Source organism: Rhinolophus ferrumequinum, chromosome 10, assembly GCF_004115265.2.
Source record: "Rhinolophus ferrumequinum isolate MPI-CBG mRhiFer1 chromosome 10, mRhiFer1_v1.p, whole genome shotgun sequence".
NCBI classification, from domain to species: domain Eukaryota; kingdom Metazoa; phylum Chordata; class Mammalia; order Chiroptera; family Rhinolophidae; genus Rhinolophus; species Rhinolophus ferrumequinum.
Genome location: NC_046293.1, coordinates 25,696,026 through 25,718,737, shown reverse-complemented (window position 1 = coordinate 25,718,737; position 22,712 = coordinate 25,696,026). Strand labels below are relative to the sequence as shown.

The window sequence follows — 22,712 nt, the reverse complement described above, 5'->3', positions numbered from 1 at the left end:
TCTGCGAAGTCAGTTTGAGAGTAAAAGAAACTTCACAGCACAGACTTCTAAATCCAGGCTGCCACAAATGGAATGAAATAGTACAAAACTGAAGCCTATGTACTTATACACCAGAATGCATGGTCCAGTGTTGACCATCTCTCTACCTTTCCTTATTTCTCAAGGCCACTGGAGATCTGATGGGAAACATGTACCCCACACGCTCAGTGCAGCAGTCACTGGAGGTGAGATGAATCAAGAGAATGTTGCCAGACAACCAACTCAACCTGAGACCATCATCAGATCATTGCACACTTGACACTGAGGGCTCCATTGGCCGTTATCTCCCATATTCTTTCTTGGTTACCATACTTCAAGGCAGCTGGATTCCAAATTTCACAAAATGTAACTATCAGTAATACAATTTTTTTTTTTCATTTTCGACTTTGAGTCTAAAACATTCAATACGCAGCCTGCAGTAACTTATCTCAAAACCCAATACTGGAAAAACCTGAGCAAAATGGGCAGAAAAGTCTAGGCCTATGTAATGATTTAAAGGTTTTTTTTTTTAAAAAAAAGCAGCACATCCTGAAGAATCAGAGGAAACATTTCCTTATGAAACAATTAATAATATAAATAGGAGAAAATGTCAATACAAACATGAGATTCCAGAAAACACTGTATTTATTTAAAAAATAATTTGTATGACTAGAATATTTCTTAACGTTCTGCCTCCCTTTCCTCCTACCTAACAGGGACTGATATCACCAAGTTTATTGTCAAGGAAAAACCATTAACCCACACCTGTCAGCCACATTCATGAAGATGGGAAGAATGTATAGACATGCATCAGAGGATAGGAAAACAGAGGTGAATCTGGTGTTTTGAAAGGACTGTAGCTCTGTATATGTACCTAAAAATTAACTTTATTCTTTCATTCCATTAAACTCACTCTGAGACTTATGTTTTCCCACACCTGAATAGGTTGGGATCCGTCCCATAGCTTTTGTGGTCTCGTTCAGTACAAGACAGCTCGCATTTCAGAATTATTACTCGTATGTCCAGCATAATATCAAAATTCCAAGCTCTTCTATTCAAACTGAAACTCCAAATTTAAAACCTCTTCTTTCTTCTGGCCTATACGAGACATTAGGCTTGGAAGCATTCAGAGGATAGGATGTTCTGTTTGCTTCCTCTTTTTTTCCCTCGCGTCATCAAATCCTCTAACAGCTGCTGTTTCCTTAGCTTCATCAAGTCCTCTAACACCTCCCATGGGGAGAGAAAGCTGGAGGAAGAAAAGATTTTGAAATCACTGAGTGATTTTTGTGGGTTTTCCAGAAATCAAGTCATCTGATTGCTACTTACTTCCTGTCAGAGAGACTTCTCTTGAGTTGGTTTGTCTTTAGCTTTTGGGATTCTATAGATACTCCCTATTAGGGCTTTATTGTCTAGGGTTCTCTTGGATATGTTTTTTTTTTTTTAATTGTGGTAAAATATACATAACGTAAAATGTCTTATCTTAATCATTTTTAAGTGTACAGTATAGTAGTGTTAAGAACTTTGACATTGTTGTGTATCCAGCATCCAGACCTCTTCATGTTGTAAAACTGTAACTCTATATGCAATAAATAACAACTTCACACTTTCCCCTCTCCCCAAACCCTGCCAACCACCATTCTGCTTTCTGTTTCTATGTATTTAAGGAGTTTAGGTACTTCATATAAGTGGAATCACAGTGTTTGTTTTATGTGACTAGCTTATGTCACCTAGCATAATGTCCTCAAGGTTCATCCATGGTGTGGTTCATCCAGCATGTGTCAGAATGTTCTTCCTTTTAAATCTGATAATATTCATATATATATATATATATATATATATATATATATATATATATACATTTTATTTATTCATTTGTCAGTTGATGGATACTTGCTTTCATCTCTTGGCTATGTGAATAGCGCTGTTATGAACATGGTTTACAAATATTTCTTCAAAACCCTGCTTTTAATTCTTTGAGTTATATCCTCAAAAGTAGATTTGCTGGATCATATAATAATTCAATGTTTAATTGTTTGAGGGTACACTATACTGCTTTCCTTAGCAGCTGTCCTATTTTACATGCCCCCCCCAAACAGTGCAGAAGGTTTCTAATTTACCCACATCCTCATAATAGTTGTTATTTTCTATATTTTGAAAGTAGCCATCTTAATAGCTTTCTTAATAATATCTTATCTCATTGTGGTTTTGATTTGCTTTCCCTAGTCATCACTGATGTTAAGCATATTTTCATGTGTGTCTTGTATGTCTTCTCTGGAGATACATCTGTTCCAGTCCTTTACCCACTTTTTTAAAATCTATTTATTTTATTTTTTGCTGTTGAGATGTAGGAATTCTTTATATATTCTAAATTTCAGTCCCTTATCAGGTATATGATTTGCAAAATATTTTCTCCCATTCTGTAGGTTGCCTTTTCGCTCTCTTGATTTTGTTATTTGATACACAGAAATGTTTTTTTGTTTGTTTGTTTTGGTGTTTGTTTGTGTTTTTTTTTTTGATGTAGTCCAACTTAACTATTTACTTTTGTTGCCTGTGCTTTTGGTGTCATATCCAAGAAATCATTGCCAAATCCAGTGTTCTGAAGCTTTCCAACCCTAAGTGTTTTATAGTTTTAGCTCTTACATTTAAGTCTTTGACCTATTTTAAATTAATTTCTATATGCAGCATAAGGTAGGGTTCAAGTTTGTTATTTGGCATGCTATTTGACAGTTTCCCTAGCACCATTCGCTGAAAAGACTACCCTTTGCCTGATGAAGGGTCTTGGCCCTCTTGTTGAAACTCACTTGAGGACATAAGTGAAGACTGGTTTCTCGCCTCTATCTTATTCTGTTGGCCTGCATTCTGTCTTGATGCTGTCCCGCCCCTGTTTTGCCTGTAGCTTGTCATAGTTTTGAAATCGAGCTTTGTGAAACTGTCCGACTTGTTAATCTTTTCAAAGTTGTTTTGTCTATTTGGAATCTCTGAAGTGTCCATATGAAATTAGCATGGAATTTATTTTCCCCTGAAAATCACTGTTGGCATTTTGATAAAGACTGCATTAAATCTGTATTGGAATACATTTTATAGTCACCTACCCAGTTTTCCAAGGTGGGATACACATCTGATCCACTCGTGATTGGTGGAAATAGATGAACTTCCTTGCAGTCCTTTTTTGTAGTAACCTGCCAGCTTCAGGTACCCCATAAGTAGTCTTTTAGGCTTCCCTTGGTAGGGTCAGATAATGGTCATTACTCCATTCGAACCCCATGATACACAAATGGATACATTGTGAGTGGTCACTTCGGAGCTCTTCTCACTTGTTTGGAGGTGAAAAACAGTTCCTTCTCCTCACCACGGATCATTGAGGTGATTGATTGCACAGCATAATGGTAACTATTTCTGAATACATTTCCCTCTTGTACTTTTTCATTTAAATATTTTCTAGTCACAGGAGAATCATGTTTCTTGTAAGTAAGTTTGATTTTACACTCTCTTAGTAACTCCTGCATAAATGATAAGTGTGGCTTTAGGATACAAAGGGACTTAGTACTTTTGGATTTGTTCTTGATCTTTGATACCTCAGCTAAACTGAGCAGAATGGGTTTCTCTTTATAAGACTTTGTTATAGTGTATGCGGTGTATTGGTACTACATCTTTCTCTGTGTCTTGCAATCGGTCAATAACCCCTACCCCACACCACATTTTTTCAGCTTTTGGTCCCCACACTGTATCAGACACTATTGGTTACGTATCCCATCCATTCTCCCTTTCTACATTTAAGTAGAGTCCTATTTGGGGGTGGTCTGTATGTGTTGTACATATTCCCTTCTGTGGGTTACAGGCCTGATTTTATCTATAGTGATTGATTGGATTTAATAATGGATATCTATTTTAACTTCAATTATACTACAGAAACCCTATACTTTTATTCCTCTCCTACCACTTTGTGTTCTTGTATTCCAGATTTGCTCTTGTTTATATTGTGTATCCATTTACATAAAGATAGGGACTGCATTATCTCATTTATATGTGGAATCTAAAATTGTCTGACTCATAGCAGCAGAGTAGAACAATGCTTGCCCGGGATGGGGGAGAGGAGGAAATGAGGAGATGTTGGTCAAAGGGTACAAAGTCGTAGTTACTCAAGATAAATAAGTTCCTGAGACCTAATGTACAGTAAGGTGATTATAGTTGACAAAACCATACTGTATACTTGAAATTTGCTAAAAGGGTAATCTTAAATGCTCTCACCACAAAAATAAATAGAACACCATAGAATAAAATAAAATAGTATCTATGTAAGGTGATTGATATGTTAGTGATGTGTAGTGATTATTCATATGTATATATATACATATGAATATATATATATATACACATATATATATATACATCAAAACATCAAGTTGTACACTTTAAGTATATACACTTTTATTTGTCATTATATCTCAAAAAAGCTGGGGTAAAAGTCTATGCCACTCATCTCTTTTCCCCCCCATTATCTGCTGACTGACTTCAGATGTTTTCTTGTCTGTCTAATCCACACATTCATCCTTATTATAATAAACAACTTCAGTATTTCCTTACACAGAGAAATACTCTAGCAATAGCCTGGCATCACAGCTGAATATTTTCCTGTATTCATGTCCTACTATTCTCTTTCATTTTATCTAAATAGATGTTCTTAAAGTGAGGCTATATAGATGATTTTTGCAAACAAAAAAACCAACCCAGATCTCTGAATACTCAGTGTAGTGCATGGGGGCTCTATCTTCATAAGTTCGTCTAAACCTAATTACCCCTCAAAGGCCTCACTTCCTCATACCATCACATTAGGGTTAGGGTTTCAACAAATGAATTTGGGGGCAAACATTTAGTCCATAACATATGTGTAGAATTAGGTATATATGTAGACACATACATATGTGTGTGTGTGTGTGTGTGTGTATATATATATATATACATGTATAGAAAATGAGTGATATGACTGTGCATTGTTTTGTATCATTCTAATATGCACAAATTTTATTTACCATAATTTAATTAAATAATACTACCCTCCAATTATGCCTCAAATTTCAGTTTTACAGTATGTTTACATATATTTACAGTACATTTACCATAATTGTCTGAAGTACAAACTTCACTGCTAGTTTTTCAGCCTACAAATCACTACATATATATAACAGAAATACATCATGATCAATAACTAATCACATCACTTCCTTCTAAGTCTGTCAGTGATTGATTAATGTGCATCTGTTAACAGTTAACACATACAGTTAAGTGTAAAGCTGTGTTACCCTCTTGTCTCACAGTGATATTTTATATAATATTTTACAAAAAAATTGATATCAAAAGAGGGAATTGGTCTCTTTTCCCTCTTTTGAATTGGGGATATTGATACTTTCACTTTGGAGAGACTCTAGATATGCAGCCAGAGGAATTTAGTGAACAAAATCAACAAAATAAGGAAAATGGTTGTGATGAAAAGGATGGAGATATCCCAGAGAAGTTATATCCCCTCTCCCCAAAAAATACATCAATGGAATTCTCAAAGATATTTTATGACATTTCAAATGCAAAACGATCAAACTATGAAAGTTTTAGACAGCAAAGAAGAGATGCTTGCTCAATATTTAAGTTATACAAGAAAAAGGCGCCCTCTTCAAAGTACTCTTGATGAGATTTTTTTTACAAAATAAAACAAAGCGCTTGATTTCTCATGTTTCTAATGTTTAAATTACAGTGTCCTAAAAAATTATTAGTTTTACTGATTTTTTAATTCCCTATACGTTTTTAAGGAAGAGTAAGAGAGTTTTCGATTTTGACAAAAAATAATTTAAGTTCAAGGAACAATCATAGTTTTCCCCTTTAATTGTTAAAATAATATGGCATGTTTCCAGCCTGCAGGGTCATTTTTATCATGCAGTTCTACTGTGCAAACTGAGGACTGCATGTATATGAAACAAGGTTTTATTCAAATACTGTGGAAACATGTAAAAATAATGGGTTTGCCTTCCCCAAATATCCCTAAGCAGTCCACAAATAAACTTAGAACTCATACATTAAGAAAAAGAGAAAAGAAATATTTAAAAAAAAAGTGGGGAGGGTGACGCGCAGAGTCATTTTGTGGTTCTGGAGAGTATAAATGAGTGGTATACAGGCCAACAACCCATACGTTGTAAAAAATTTCTCAGATTTGCATTTTTTGGGAGACTATATAAGGCGCCAAAAATGGAAAGTATGGGCCTGTCCATTCTCTGCTTTGAGTAGTTAGCAGATGGAATGTAAGGAGCCAATCAGAGATTGAATTCTCAGAGTCCAGACTGTCCTCCAACCAATCCTGGGCAGCGCAGCCGTAGCCATTGGGGCTAGAGGACTGGTTGTAAATTGCTTGGTAGCCGTTACTGCTCCAGCCTCTTAAAAAAAACGACAGAGGAAAAGGCAGTTGACAAAGCGCTGCCTGTGGGAGGGGCGGGGAGCAGGAGGGAGGATCTGGCCCAAATTGTGGCACTGAGCAGAGGATGATAGATTGCTGCCCTGTTCCCACTTCAATCTTGCGACACCGTCCTCCTAGAAAACTAGTGCAGAAAACTGGTGCACCCAATATAATTAGCAATTCGCAATTCATCCTCAGGATTATCCCAGTAGCTGTGACCACAGAAGAGCTTTTCTGTGAGCTCATAGGAGATGGATAGTGCAGGGACTGAGAACTGGTATGGGACTGAGGCAGTGGAGCAGGAAGCCAGGAACCAGGTAAGGGCGGAAACAGAGCTCGGCCTTGGATACAGAACTAAGACCCGTGTTATTATCCTGGCATCCTTTCTGATGCAGCTGGCATGCTCAGCATTTTTAAATATATATATATTTACATATATATATATATATAATATATATATATATGGATATATATCATCCATAATCTGATCCTTAAATACAACCCCTCCTCCCCCTCTCCCCCACGGCTTGATAAAGGCAGAATTTTATTAATAAGTCCCAAAGTCACAGGAGTAAATTTGGTTTTCTGTTCTGGAAGTAGGGCAGAAGACTGAGTAACATAGTTCTCAGAAATGGCGCCAAAAAGTGGAGCCAAAGTACTTTGAGACTGCTGCTGCTAAAAATTTACATTTTAGTACCCTTTCTCATCTTCCTAAAGTATTAATTACTGGGTTGTGACCAGTAGAACATATAGAAGCTAGAGAAAAAGATAAACATTACTTGGGTTTTTTGTTTGTTTGCTTGTTTTTCTGTAGAAGATAAACAATGACATGTGTTTTCCCTAGGTATGGTAACAAAGAAAATGCTAGTTGCCTCAAGTATGCTTTGTGGAGGCATCGCCTTACTTCTTTGGGCAGTGTTAGGATTTCCTAGAACATGTAAGTGAACAATTTCTGCTAAAACATACTGATGGTATTATTACTGATCCAGTCTGATACCAAAAACTAGGCTTTCCTTGTCATACACTGAACACTTGGAACAGAAAGTGTTCTTCAGCCAGAACATCTAATTTCTCTTCAAATTTAGTCACTTGCTTTGCCTTCTAGATTAATCTTCTTTTTTTTCCCCCAATAAATATCTACTGAACTTCAGGGAAGTACTAGGTAATGATGATACCAACATGAAAAAATGGCTCAATCCCTGAATAGTTTTCTTCTTTATCTACCCTTTTGTCCTTGGCCATCTGAACCAGACTTGCAATTTTAACTGTCACATAAACACTGATGACATCCAAAAACACATATACAGCCTGAGTCTCTTCCCTGAATTCCAAAATTTTAAGTCTACTTATTTGACTGTCAAATAAATATCTCAAATTTAATGTTGTCCAAGCTGAAATCTTTATCTCTTTCCCATAACCTCTTCTATCTGTGGTCTTCCTTATGTCAGGAAATCGCAAATTTCTCTTTCCAATTTTCAAGCCCCAAAAATTGTGGTCATGTTTTTATTTTTTCCCCTCCTTTTATACCCCAAATATAAACATTCTGTGTGGTCTTTCAAAATATAACTAGAATGTGAATACTTTTCATTACCTCTGATATTACCACCCAGTTCTTAGCCAACATACTCTTCCTTTTAAACGTTCTTCCCTCTCCTACCCTAGACCTGCTAGAGCAACATTGCAGTGAAAATATAATGTTAGCCACACGTCATTTATATTTTAGAAACCACATTTTAAAAAATAAAAAGAAACTCATGAAAATAGTTTTGATTGTATTTTTATATAACCCAGTATAAACCCAATATATTATTTCACCATATAACAATGTAAAGTTTATTAGTGAGATTTTTACGGTTTTTGTACACAGTTTTAGATATTCAGTATATGGTTTATATTTATAGGACATCTGGATTTGAACTAGCCATATTTCAAGTGCTCAACAGCCACATGTGGCTAGTGGTTACCGTACTTGACAATACAGTTCTAAGGTATATTTTTTAACACATTTTTAAAACAAATCACATCTGTTAAAAATACTGAAATTTTAATTTTTTTCACTTTGAGTAATGCCAAAATTCTGCCAATCGATCCAATGGATCTACTAGATATAGTCACGCAATTACTTTTGTGATTTCATCTACTCTTGCTCCTTCACTCAAGTCTTCTCCAGTTATACAGGCATCCTTACCACTTTGTGAACAAGCCAGGAACATTCACCTTGGTCCTTACATTATGTCTTATCTTTGCTAGGGAAGATCTTCCCCTGCATGTGCTTATTTATGCCTTACCAGCTTGTCTACTTCAAGCCTGTAGTATATATCACCTTCTCATTGAACCCCATCCAGACTACTGCATTAAAATTAAAACTCCACCAACAATCCCAATCCCTTCACTTCAATATATTTTATGACTGTGTAGTTACTAGACATAGAAGTCCCATAGAGTAAAGATTTTGTATGTTATATACACTGTTGTATTCCTAGAGTTACCAAAGTGTCTGGCACATAATAAAAGCTCAACTGGTAGTTATTGAATGAATTAATGAATCAATGAATCAATCAATGAAAAACTTGGCTTTCTGGTGACTCAAGTTCTGAACCAAACACATGATTTTTGTGCTGGCTGTTTATTTGAACTTGATATTTTAGAATCATTTGAAATTGATACTTTTAAATAATTTTTCCACTTGACAGTGTGGAATTTTTCCACACTGATGATTTATTGTCCCATTTGGGATCTTCCCACTCATAGGCTTGACTATGAAACAGTCATTTATTTCAGCTGAGGGTAGGAAGTGTCCTTTTAGTAAACCTTGTTTTTGTCAGGGTTATACCTTAACAAGTAACTGTATTTATCTAGGTTCAGTAAGGTGGAAACTAAAAAGCTAGTAAAATTTCAACTTTTTTCTTTTTCTTTTGTTTTTTCCTTTTTTTTTTTTTTTTTTTTTGCCTTCCATTGTTTGTTTTTAAGAACAAGGAATAATTTCAACTTCTGGGGACATGCTGTTCTTGAAATACAATCTAGTTTCAGTTAAGTCAGCAATAGGGAGCCAGCCCTCTGAGGTTATGAATATAAAGAATTAATTTGTTTACCTTGAGACATGTCCCAGATGCCATAGTAAATTACAGGAAAGAAAATGACAGTAGTACAAAGAAACTGAGAGGGAAAATGGCTCGAGAAGTTTAATTGAGTTCCTAGAAGTTTGCTTATTAGTTTGTTACTGCTATCTTATATTATTCATATATCTGAATTCTTCAAAGCTGATTCTTTCATGCTCTGTTCTTGATCTTTAATTTTTCTGACTTGATGTTTAAAGTTAAACCATTTGAACTGAATATAGAAATAAAATACATTTTTTCTTTTTTATTATTTTTATTTTTCAATTGCAATTGACATTCAGTATTATTTTATATTAATTTCAGATGTACAACATAGTGATTAGACATTTATTTCAATTACAAAGTAATCTCCCAATTAGTGTAGTACCCACCTGGCACTATACATAGTTACCACAATATTATTGACTATATTCCTTATGCTGTACTTTATATCCCTGTGGCCAGTTTGTAACTATCAATTTGTACTTCTTAATCCCTTCGCAATTTTCACCCAGTCCCCCAACCCCCTTTCCATCCAGTGACCATCAGTTTGTTCTCTATAAGTCTATTTCTGTTTTGCTTCCTCATTTATTTTGTTCTTTAGATTCCACATATAAATGAGATCATGCGGTATTTGTCTTTCTCAGCCTGATTTATTTCATTAGCATAATACCCTCTAGGTCTATCCATGTTGTCATAAATGGTAAGATTTCATTCTTTTTTATGGCCAAATATATATATATATATGTATATATATGTACGTATATATATATATATATTATATATATATATATATATATATATATTATATATATATATATATATATATATATAATATATATATATATATAAAATGCTGCAATGAACATAGGGGTATGTATATCTTTTTAAACTAGCATTTTGGATTTCTTTGAATACCGATAGCAAAATTAATATTCAAAATTTATAAAGAATTCTTACAACTAAACTCCAAAAACGCAATCCAATTAAAAAATTGGCAGAGAACCTGAATAGACATTTCTCCAAAGTGGGCATACAGATGGCCAATCAACATATGAAAAAATACTCAATGTCATTAATAATAACAGAAATGAAAATTAAAAGCACAATGAAATATCACTTTACACCTGTCAGAATGACTGTCATCAATAAATCAACAAGACGTCCTCGTGCTCTGTTGGTGGGATTGCAAATTGGAACAGCTACTCCTCGGTATTGATCTGAAGAAAGTACAATTATTTCAATCTGAAATATATGAGAATCTTTTATCCTGTAGGTTAAACTCTTTCTTTGTCTTACAGTTTGTTCTTTTTCTCTCTCTCTCTATCACTGTGTTTAATTTTAGTTAAAAATCCAAGGATCTTTAAAGAAAAGACATGCACTGGGGATGCAACTATATGTCCACAAGGCTGGAACCGAATCCATAATAAATGCTTCTTTCGATTTGAACTTGAAAAAACTTGGAGAGATGGTCAGGCCAACTGTCTGGCCTATCGTGGATCTCTGGTCATATTCACCTTCCAGAATGAAGTGGTTAGATTTCTCCTTTGCAATATAAATCTCATTTGATTTACTGAGTTACTGCATGACAGGTATAATTCAAGGGTATGATACATCATTCAACAAAACAAAGATCTTTGTCTTTATTTAGTTTACATCCTAAAGGAAGAGACAAAGAATGAAAAATAATCAAAATAAATATGTCAATAATTATATAGTATATTAGAAATCAATAAACATGCATATATATATATATATATATATATATATATATATATATATATATATATAAATTAAGGAGTATTGTGAGTTTTCCAAGTGGGTAGGCTACAGTAAGATAGTCTTTTCTCACTGAGATGATGACACTTGAGCAAAAATGTAAAATAGATGAGGCAGTTAGTCAAGGGAATCTGGGGAATAAACTTTCCAGGAAGAGGAAACTGCTGCAGCACAGACCTTAAGGTAGGAGGTAGGTATATGCCTGGATTATTCAAGGAACAGAAAACAGGCAACCAATCAGTGTTTCTAGAATGAGAGAGTGAGTGAGGGATGTGGGTCATTAAGATCTTGTAGGTTATTGTAAAGACCAGTTTTTCCTCCAAGTAAAATAGGGAGATATTGCAGAATTATGAACAAAAGTGTGACATGATCTGACTTAAGTTTTAAAAGAATCATTTTCTTTGCTCTGATGGGCTACTGAGTGGCAAATATACAAGCATAACGTCATATTATGAGGCTGTTGCAATAACCCTAGCAAGAGAATAATGGGATCAAAGAAGGACCATAGCTTTGGAGGTAGTGAGAATGAGAAAACAAGGAGAGATCCATTATAGCACTCTGTATTTTGTAAAAGGAAATTTTGACCCACTATCTGGGGACTTCTTCCTATTGGATTGGACTGAAAAAGCAAAATGCAAGCCAACGCTGGATGTGGGCAAATGGAGATGCGTTAAATAACTGGTAAGCCTCAAAAACATTTATTTGTTATTAAATGTATTAAGCATGGTAAAGTTTCTGAGTCTATAATGAGCTCCTTCTATAGTTTCCTCCACATCATTCCCCAAAAAGACCCTCAACAAATGGATGTCAAAGGGAAACTTCAGACAAATGGCCTTTAGTAAGGGTTTGGCATCAAAGAGCAATATTTACTTCTATATGGTGAGTTGAACAATATACCACATGTGAGCCACAAGTAGTATTCTTATCCTAAACTAAAGTCTAAATAATTTAATCCTTGCCTCTTTCCACTTGGGACTTTGCCTTTTGTCTATTGTTGGTTTGGACTCTCACTGACTGGGGAAATATACTTAGAAAGTATACTCAACCCTACACTTACCCCATCCACTGGAGGCTTGAAATGGAAGAGAATAAGTGAGAAAGAGAAAACGTTTGCTCCTCTTGGCCTTTATTTAAAATTCTAGAATTTTTCTAGGCTCCTTATCTTGAGGAACTGATTTTACTTTTAGACTCCATTTTTGTTCTTGAAACATTTAAGATTTTCTTCAACTTCAGGGAGGAGAAAGAAATAGGAAGGATATCGAATGCCCCATAGAGGGGGCCACTAGCTACATTTTATGGAACGCTTACTATAAGGTAGGCACCGTCATACTTCTGTAGCTTTCTGTGTTAGATGTTATATGAACTATATGGCATAAAGAGAGTAGCAAGATGTTCTTTGATATTTATTAAATTATAAAACAGAATACATTTAGAGAAACTTATGTCACCATTGTACTTATATCCAATCTGGGGTTAAAATACACACACAGTGATTTGAGAATAATAATATAGTTAGTAATTACATTTTCAACTTTGAAGAATGTAAGGAAAAGTATGACATAAAATTTCTGACTACAAAACCTACTACTTATGTTATTTTTTTTGAGAGAAAATATTTGCAGCTTAACATTATATTATACATAGTTCTACTTTAAAAAAAAAAGATGAGGGAAAAGTAAAAGAGCTATAAGTTGCTTAAAGTTGATGTATGGGTTTGCTAAGGATACTGTAACAAATACCACAGACTAGATGTCTTAAACAATATTTCTGGAGATTAGAAGATTAGAAGTCCCAGATCAAGGGGACAGTCGGGTTGATTTCTTCTCAGGCCTCTCTTCTAGGCTTGAAGATGGCCATCTTTTCCCTCTGTGTCTTCACATAGGTCTTCCTTCTGTACATGCCTATGTCTAATTTTCTTGTAAGGATACCAGTCATATTGGATTAGGGCCCACCCTAAAGGTATCATTTAACTTAATAACCTTTGTAAACACTTCATCTTCTAATACAGTTACACTCTGAGCTATTAGAGGTTAGGTCTTCGACATACAAATTTTGGAGGCCCATGAGAGTTGGTGAATTCTCAGTTGGTGCTAGGGAATGCATAGGCACAGAACTACACATCTATTTTGAAAACAGGCAAGATAAAACTTTGAAGGTACACTAGAAGTTAAAAATGTGTATACCAGTACTACACAGATACCCAAAAAGGAAGTGCTGAAAGCATTTTAATTACCATATAACCAGAAATTCATCATGACTCACCATTCTATTTTCTTTTCTTCATTTTGAATATTCAGTTTCATGTTTATTTATGACTTAAAATAGGAATTTAGAAATTATTTGTAGATATTTTATTTATAATTATTTATGTGTATTATAGTCAATCAAATAAAAAATACCTATTTCACTATGGTGATGGTTTCAGAGTGGATGAGTGAACATCTATTTCAGCCTTAAGATAGACCATTTACTTAATGTGTGAAGGGTAGTCAAAGGAATACCAGTTACACTCTCACTCTATGTAATCTTTAAATGGCTAAGTAAATTGATTTATTATTTCTTTATTCTAAAGTATAAAGAATCTAATCCTTCACAAAATTATTTACAATGTTTACTACATTATAAAACAGCATAAAGTTTCAGGATTGTCTTTGTTTAAGGCAGTAAACTTCCCTAGTGTTCATTCTTCCCACCACCACAATCCTGAGGTAAAGTCTGAAGACTGATAAGAGGAGAGAAGCAGCTTATTTCACTTGCTCTATTCCTTCCACATTGCACCTTTTGAGACACAGTCAACAAAGTTCACACTCTATATATTTTAGACTGTGCTTAGTTATTTTTCATGAGGTTCAGTAAATAATCTCTGTTTTGTTTCAGGTTCACTATCGAAGGAAGTGGAAATTGTGCCTTTATTTTCAAGAAGGGCATAAGTAGTGCCAATTGTGATGATGCAAGAAAATACATATGCAGCAGGAAAGGTGTTTGTCCTTAAAGAGGTTTCCCATGCAAGAAATAAATCAATGAAAATCTAACTTTTTATGTATTATAAATTCATATAGATACATTTTCCTTCCCATCAGACATATGTTTTAAGTTGACTGATGAAATTTAAATGATTTTTATCTTTATTTGCATACATATCTAAGAAGCCAAGAAACTAAACTGAGATTTTAATCTTTCTAGAATAGAAAATCTATGAGGACAGTCTTCTGTCTGTTTTCTTCATGGAAATATCTCATGCATCCAGAACAATATCCAGCACATGTTAGACACTATAAATGTAAAAGAACAAAGAGATAAATGTATGCATATACACACAATTCACAAGCTATGGAAGGAAAAAGTGGTAAATTTGGCTTTATTAAAATAAAATACTTTCACCATTCTAAACTTGATGAAAATGAAAAGTTAAGCCATAGGCTGCAAGACAACATTTGCAAAACATATATAATATGAGGGATTTGTATCAAATACGTAAAGAACTCTTACATCTCAATAAGAAACCTATAATCCAATGAAGAATTAGCAAAGTATTGGACGAACGTGTCATCAAAGAAGATGTCTAAGTGACACATAAGCACATTAAAAGATGCCCAACACAATCAGTCATTAGAGGAATGTAAACTAAAACTATATGACTGACCAATATACCTCCCTTAGAATAGCTGGGGGAAAAATGTCTAACAATAAACGTGTTGCTGAGTAGTGGGGCAGCTAAAACTTTCATACATTGCTTGTGGGAACTCAAAATCATACACCCATTTTGGAAGAGTGACAGTTGTTTTATGAAACTAAACACACGCTTACCTTGTAGAGCAGCAATCCCATTTTTGGAAATATTTATCCAAGATAAATAAAACATGCCCATTAAAAAGATTTGTTATGACATGTGCATAGCAGCTTCATTCAAACACAGGAAACAAAAGTCTATCATCTGTTGATTGGTAGATAATTTGTGATATAAACACACAATGAGAATACTACTCAGAAAGAAAAACAACGAACTACTTATATGCACAATTTGGATGAATCTCAAGAGCATTATAATAAGTGAACTAAGCCAGACACAAACACTACATACTATATGATCCCATTTGTATGAAATTATAGGAGAGGCAAAACTCTATTGACATAAAGCAAATGAATGCTTGCCAAGGACTAAGGTCAAGGAGGATAGTGACTACAAAAGGAAACTAAGGATGTGGAGGGGCAATAAAAATGCTTTGAGTCACAGTTGTGCTGGCATTTGCATGATTGCATACATTTGTTAAGACTTACCAAATTGCACACTAAAAATTGGTGAATGTTATATATGAATTATATTTAATAAACATGATTTTTTAGAGTATTGAAAAATTAATTACAGGGAAATTGTGACTTACAATCTTTTATATGATTTAGAATTTATTTTATTTGAATGCTATAAAAAGAGTAGATTTGGGAGTGGATCCATATCAGTCCTTAGTCCTTTACATGTTGTACTACAGACCTCTCCGTGTGCATTCATGTATTGCTCAAGAGTAAGAAAAAAGTTATGGAAAAGGAACTTTTTTATCCAGGGGCCTGTGGTAACGTTTAAACAGAGAATAGGAGAGAATATTAAACTAGCTTCATATTGCATCACTCAAATAGCATTTGTTCAATGTAAAAATCATATCTGTTTAGGGAAGTAGCTGATTTTAAACAGTATTCCTGGGGTTTTAATAAAGGAGAAAAAGGTGAAGTATACCAGAAGGCAAATAGAAAGAGAAGGAATGAGAAAGAGCTGTCAGAACATATGTGTTTAAATCCCAACATAACTATATTTAATTTATATAATGAACTTAAGCCAACCATTTGATTTTTCTGAAATTTAATTTTGTTATCAGTACATTACAAATATTTTTTGTATAAATGTAACTTTGTAATGTAAATATGATTACGTACATAAAACTGCTTTGTAAATTGTAGATCACTGACCAAATGTTGCTGATTGTTAGTCAGGATCTCTTTTGAAATCAGTAAGGATTATCCTGGGAAAGGAAAGCTATTGCAAAACAGCCTTAAAATAAAAAATAAAAAATAATAGTCCACCTACAGTGTTTTTATAAGCCACTAAGCTTAAAGCAAACTAAAATCAGTTTGTAACATATACTTATACCACCTCCATACGATCCAGTCCAACATGCTAACATAAGTTTCCATGAAAGTTAATCAAAAAGTAAAGTAGAAAAAATTTTTATTAAATTAATATGATGTCACATTTTTGGTGGGAATATTAATTGGTATAAATATTTAGAAAGCAATTTAACTAGACTTATCAAAATATAAAGTGCTTATGTTCTTAGACTCAGCCATTTCACTGCTAAGAGATTACTTCTTAGATACACTTGTATATGTGTGTGCAATATAAGTGTATATAAATTTGTGCTTAAAATGTTGAGAAACGATGAAAATATCTACCAAACGGACAGTTATATATGTTTTATCCATATAGAATAGCTTGTAGCTCTTAGATATGAGTTATATGAACATCTTTTTTTTGGGGGGGTGTCATAGCATTTATTATTAGAGCACCAGTAGTCTGAGAAGGCAGTGGGTTAACACCCCCAAAAACTGCCTTCGAAAAGCTTTAAGCTATATTGTCAAAAAAAAAAGGTACAGAATAATATGCATGATACGTTTACATTTGTATAATAAAGATGTATACACTCATATGTGAACATATATATATATATATATATATGCCCAAATATACATATAATTATATATCTCTTTCTCTAACATTTATAGAGCCTGAGGGCAGAAAACAAATTGAGGCTCACATCTCTTGTTTCAGTAGTCATGCTTATATTTCAAGCTAACATAATTTTCTATTCTATGTTACTTGAATATATATAACTTCATAACCACAAAATTTAAAAATATATTAAAAAAGCATAGGAGTGATGAAGGGAAATGTGTTATTCTAATGTTTTCTTCGTATAAAGCAGGAAATTAAGATACACTTTTTATACAGAACAAGCAATAAGTGTGTACTATTTAAAATTATAGAGGTGACCACTGGAAAATACACATAAATGTATACGGAATTGGATAAGGAGAAGATATGCTGGTGTTTTCTACACATCCTCAGTTATCAATAAGAAATTTAACAGATAATATCTATAAAGGATAATACAAGCACATTGCTTATAAATACTTTAGTAACCACCAGAAAAACTAAGAACAACAACATGACTTCAGTCTTCATTTTAATTTTGTTTATTTTATTTTAAACACTTTATTTCATTGACAAATATTTTGAAACAAAATTTTCAAAAACATAAAGCAAAACAAATTACCAGTCTTTTAGATGCCCTATAAATTAATTGCAGTCTTCCTCCTGGTGCATTTTGGTAAAAGATTGGTATACTTCTATTCCAATAATGAGCCCATCCCAGATACCACTGCATCAGGTTATTTATTAACCAATAATAAAGCACAGAACAAAATACCTACAAAGTCAGCCAAAAGGGCCACAAATAGGTTAAACATGTTTAAATTCAACAGATATGGGTAAAAACAAAAACATGTGTGTGGATTATTGAAGAAAAGGTGATGTACTTACAAAGAAGTTTGGATACATGTATTAAGTCAATGCTTACTGAGAATCTGGAATGTAGACAATAGCCTGAACATCTTTGTTGCTGGATATTCCATGACTATTTTCCCCAGAATGGGGAGTTCCTGGTTTGATGTCACCCAGAAATTGAAGTGGACCAAATAACCCAAAATTTTGAAGTGTAATCAAGTAATTCACACATTCTGAAAGGCCACCAGGCCCTAGAAATACAATATGAGTATTTGAGTGCCTTTGTCAGGCTTCAGGAAAAACAAGAAACAACACACACACACACACACACACACACACACACCAATAATTGTGAAGAGGTTTGATAGATGTGTGTACAAGATTGTAAGAAAGTATATCAGGGGAGAAAAGTTTCTAAAGTTCACTGAAGGCATACAATGCCCTTTCTGTGTCCAGTATACTTTTTATGTCATCTCATTTAATAACATTCCAAACAGAATGGGAAAGTTATGTGATTCTACAATAGCAATAAAGAATATTGGATAAAGAGAGATCCTGTAACTTTCCAGAAGTTCATAGAACTAGCAAATTGTAGACCCAAGACTAGAATCAGATCATCTGATTCCAAAAGTGGCTCTTTCCAAAAGTCCACATGGCATAGACCAACCATACTGAAGGTATCCAAACCTTTAGAATGATTCAGCAAAACTCAGGGGGTGTTCACTATTCCTTATTTATAAGGTCCTCAATTTTACAGAAATGAAAATAGGGCTGGTTCTGCACAGCAAACAAGAGGTATGCACAAATTTTGGGTGGTCATAATTGGACATAGTTGTATATATTCAAATCCAGAGAGAAATACTGACTCTAACTATTAAAGTGGATCAATGATCTAAATAATGAATAATTTAAAGATGTACAATTTTTAAAACATAGTACAGCTTCATACACAAAATGATCTGCAAGGAATATATAATTCTATTTTAGCTAATATATATGCTGTAATTTATAAGCAGATTTTAAAGTGGTAAAAATGTACCTGATTTTGTGTGTGTGTATGTAGAAGATTGATGATAGATAGATAGATAGATAGATAGATAGATAGATAGATAGATGATAAACAGGTAGATAGACGATAATATTTGACATAAATGCCAGGCATCATCATTCTAAACATTCTCATTTGATTATTGTAACATTACTACAAGGGAAGTACAATTTTGCTCTCAATTTTATAGAAGAGAAAACTGAGCAACAGGGAGGTTAGGCAACTTTCTCAAGCATTTGAATTTATACAGATTGAATATGTGTATATAATTATTATTTATGATTTGGGTATGAGTTTTCTATAAAAATGAGAAATAAGAATACCAAAATACAGCACGAAGTGCTGTTATAATACGAATACTACTTTCCATGAGTACCATTGAATATATTACATAAAATTTTTTTTCTTGCCGGAGGACAAAAATATTTTGCTGATTTCAGTGTACTCTTCTTATGGATGAGTCATTTATCCATTCACTTTCCTGAACTAACAAGTCTGTCTATTTTTATCTTGCATCTAAACAAATGAGAGACTTTCCTCACTGTTTCTAGCTGTATCATATATAAATCTGTCTTGTTTGTGCATTGACATTCATTTTGACATAGAACTCAATGCATTTTCTGAGTGATGTATATAAGTTACCTTCTAGTTCTCTGCTACTGATGTGGATTAATGACCACATTTGCCATGACCATCCCAGAGCTACCTGATGAGAACAGGTATGGCATGGCAGCTGGATACACAGGACACTAAAGCGTCACTGGGTGAGTGAGAATAAAGAGAAAAGAAATAAAAAACAGGGGCTTCCCAGTTTCAGGTAGCCCCTCCCACTCGGGAGCTGCAACCTCTTCTCCTGCCTCTAATAAACTATCTTCCTTTACAAAAACAAAACAGAAAGAAAGAAAAAACAAGATTATGTAAAGTAATAAAAGATTTGGGAGACTATGTAGATCATTATATCTCCAAGAGAGGGCATAGGTTTGTGCGTATAAAGACATTTGTGGTGAATTTTATGATATGTGCATTACATACCGATTAAATATACTTTCACAGGAAAAAAAAAAGTTGTTTACCACAGTTTTGCCCCATTACGTAACCAAGATTGCTTTCTGTCTCAACCTGTACAGCCCGAGGGTGGGTAAAAAAAGTAAACATCTGACTAACATGAATAAAGATGATTCTAAATAAATCATCTGTGGGGACAGAACCAGAAAGTTGCTGGCTCAGGTAGTAAATGGCCATCAACTGTGATTGGATGGCCATCAGCTGTGGCTAGTTGGCCGTCAGCTGTAACCAGTGAGCCACTGGCCACTAATATAACTGACGTGGCTACGCTAGCAGAAAATGGGGCTAGCAAGAAGATGGTGGCTGAGCTAGCAGCTGCAGAGTGTGGATTGCGGATTGCAGACAGCTGGATTGCAGTTAGCAAGTGAGGTTGGTTGGCAGAGAAGGGGATGGATGGCAGGTTGCGGATCATGTGGCTCCTGCTTCCTGTGTCTCCAACCCAGCTGCCAGAGAGAATATAGCGGTATGACTCCCCTATCTATGGCTCCGTGTGTGTTCCTTTTTGGCCTCACCATGTCCTGCATTCTTATGTGGGGAGTGGGACCAGAGACCCTGCATGACACCCTCTCTTTTTTCTGCTTTCTGGAACATGATGTATAATATAAGAATTAGCTGTTCCTTGAAAGTTTGGTGTATTCACTCTATTTTAATTACCATTTCAGTACCTATAATATTTATTTAAATTATTTCTTTTTACTCATTATAAATTTGGCATTTTATATTTTCTGAAAATATGTTCTGTTTGGAACAAAATCACTTTATTCAAATTGATTCTTAAACAATAACATCACAAAAGCAGGTGTGAGGAGGCCACACAAACATTTGCCCAGCCCCAAACTCAATACCATCTCAATGAACACCCAGTACAAACACCCTGTCCATTGCAATTCTGAAGCAAGGAAGCTATTAATGCTAGGGGAGAGGTTTAACTGGTGGTTTTATACTTTACACTTTCACTAGCAATTATATTTTTATACCAAATTAATTTGGTCATGAGAGATGAGTTTCCATGTTTTCAATTTGAACTTCTTTATCACATTTGCAAATCTGCACTGTTTCAGCACCTCGCTGAAACTGTCACAAAGCTCAAGGTCACTCTGGTTCTGGGCACACTGCAAAAATTGTTACATCTCATAGTGGCATGGGCCAAACTGCTGTTGCTGCTGGTATGCGACTGGGTTCCGAGGCTCCTGGTAAGTGATGTCAGGTCTTGCGGGCTCAGTATTACTTCCTCTTCTGCAGCCCCAGTGATGGCATGACTTAATGTATGGCCAACAGCAAAGCCCACAGCTACACCAGCTGCTGTGGTTGCCATCTGGGCCATCACATCTGGCTCCCGGGGTGCTGGAGCAGGTGAGCCAACAACAGATGGTGGAGCTGCTGCTGGTGGCTGAGCTGCTGGCACTGGCCTGAGCACAGGTCTCATTTGAGGTGCCGGGCTGGCCAGAAGGGCCATGCGGGAAGTCTGGCTTCGTCTTCCACACAGCATTGCAAATGCATGGCAGCTTGGCCTCTATGAGAGTGAGACTCAGAGGCAAACATTTTTTTTACCTTACCTTATAAAGGCTTTGGTGGTTTAATTTACTAGGACTGCCATAACAAGTTACAACAAACTAGGTGGCTTAAACATCAGATACTTACTGTTTCACAAGCCAAAAGTCTGAAATTAAGGTGTTGGTAAGGCTGGTTCTTTGTGAGGGCTGTAAGGAAAGGAGCTGGTCCAGGCCTGTCTCCTTGGCTTGTGGATGGTCGTCATCATGTTGTGTGTCATTCTGCCTATGTGCGAGTCTGTCTCCAAAACGTTCCTTTTTTTTAAACAATCATTTAAATTTTTAAAAATTATGGTTGACATATAATACACAATATTGAAACTGGAGGCCGACTAAGTCAGGGGCATGTGCTGCCTACACTGCTCAGCCAATAGACCGACACAGGAGTTGGGTCCTAGAATAAGCATTTATTATCAGAGCACCGGTGGTCTGAGAAGGCAGTGGGTTAACACCTCCAAAAACTGCCTTAACATTCTCAGCCCGGCTTGGGATAGTTAAGGAAAATCTGGACATTGCTCCAGTGGCCACGTGATGGTTCTGAGGGTCTGCATGGAGCCTTCCCTCAGGCGATATGGCTCTCCAGCGTGGTCATCAACGCAGAAGCAGTGATGACAGGCCATAGAGATTGTGATCAGTAAGCATCATTATTGTGATCAGAAGCATGGGTATTGTGATCAGAAGCATGGGTATTGTGATCAGTAAGCATTGTATTGCGATCAATAAGCATGTGTATTGTGATCAGTAAGCACTGTATTGTGATCAGTAAGCATTGGGTATTGTGATCAGTAAGCATGGGTATTGTGATCAGTAAGCATGGGTATTGTGATCAGTAAGCATTGTATTGTGATCAGTAAGCATTGTATTGTGATCAGTAAGCAAGCATAAGTTTCAGGGTAATTACCTAAAGCAGGGGACTGGGACAGGAGACATTCCAAGCTCAAACCACAGGGAGGGTGTTGATCAATTGTTAAGCTCTAGGGCAGGGAGACACAAGCCAGGGACATCGCAAGGCCTCTTTTGTGGGGGTCCCAACTGGGTCCTGTTTCAATTCCCCTATGTCTTATGTTCATTTTATTAACATAAAATAAGTAAGGTTAGATTAGAGAGGAAATTAAATAACTATATTAACTAAGACAAATTTTACATCCAGGGATACGGGCGA

General features: G+C 35.1%; 1 protein-coding gene and 1 pseudogene across 1 annotated transcript; one reads left to right on the top strand and one right to left on the bottom strand.

Annotated features, from left to right (window-relative positions):
* The first annotated feature begins 115 nt into the window (after positions 1 to 115).
* LOC117028757 (C-type lectin domain family 2 member F-like) lies at positions 116 to 14,326 on the top strand. Its single transcript, XM_033117644.1, has 4 exons — positions 116 to 224; positions 10,901 to 11,088; positions 11,909 to 12,015; positions 14,212 to 14,326. Exons 1-4 carry the CDS (start codon positions 116 to 118, stop codon positions 14,324 to 14,326), a joined length of 519 nt encoding a protein of 172 aa, XP_032973535.1.
* Positions 14,327 to 20,971: 6,645 nt separating this feature from the next.
* Positions 20,972 to 21,489, bottom strand: LOC117028756 (coiled-coil-helix-coiled-coil-helix domain-containing protein 2-like; annotated as a pseudogene).
* Between the last annotated feature and the right edge of the window lie 1,223 nt (positions 21,490 to 22,712).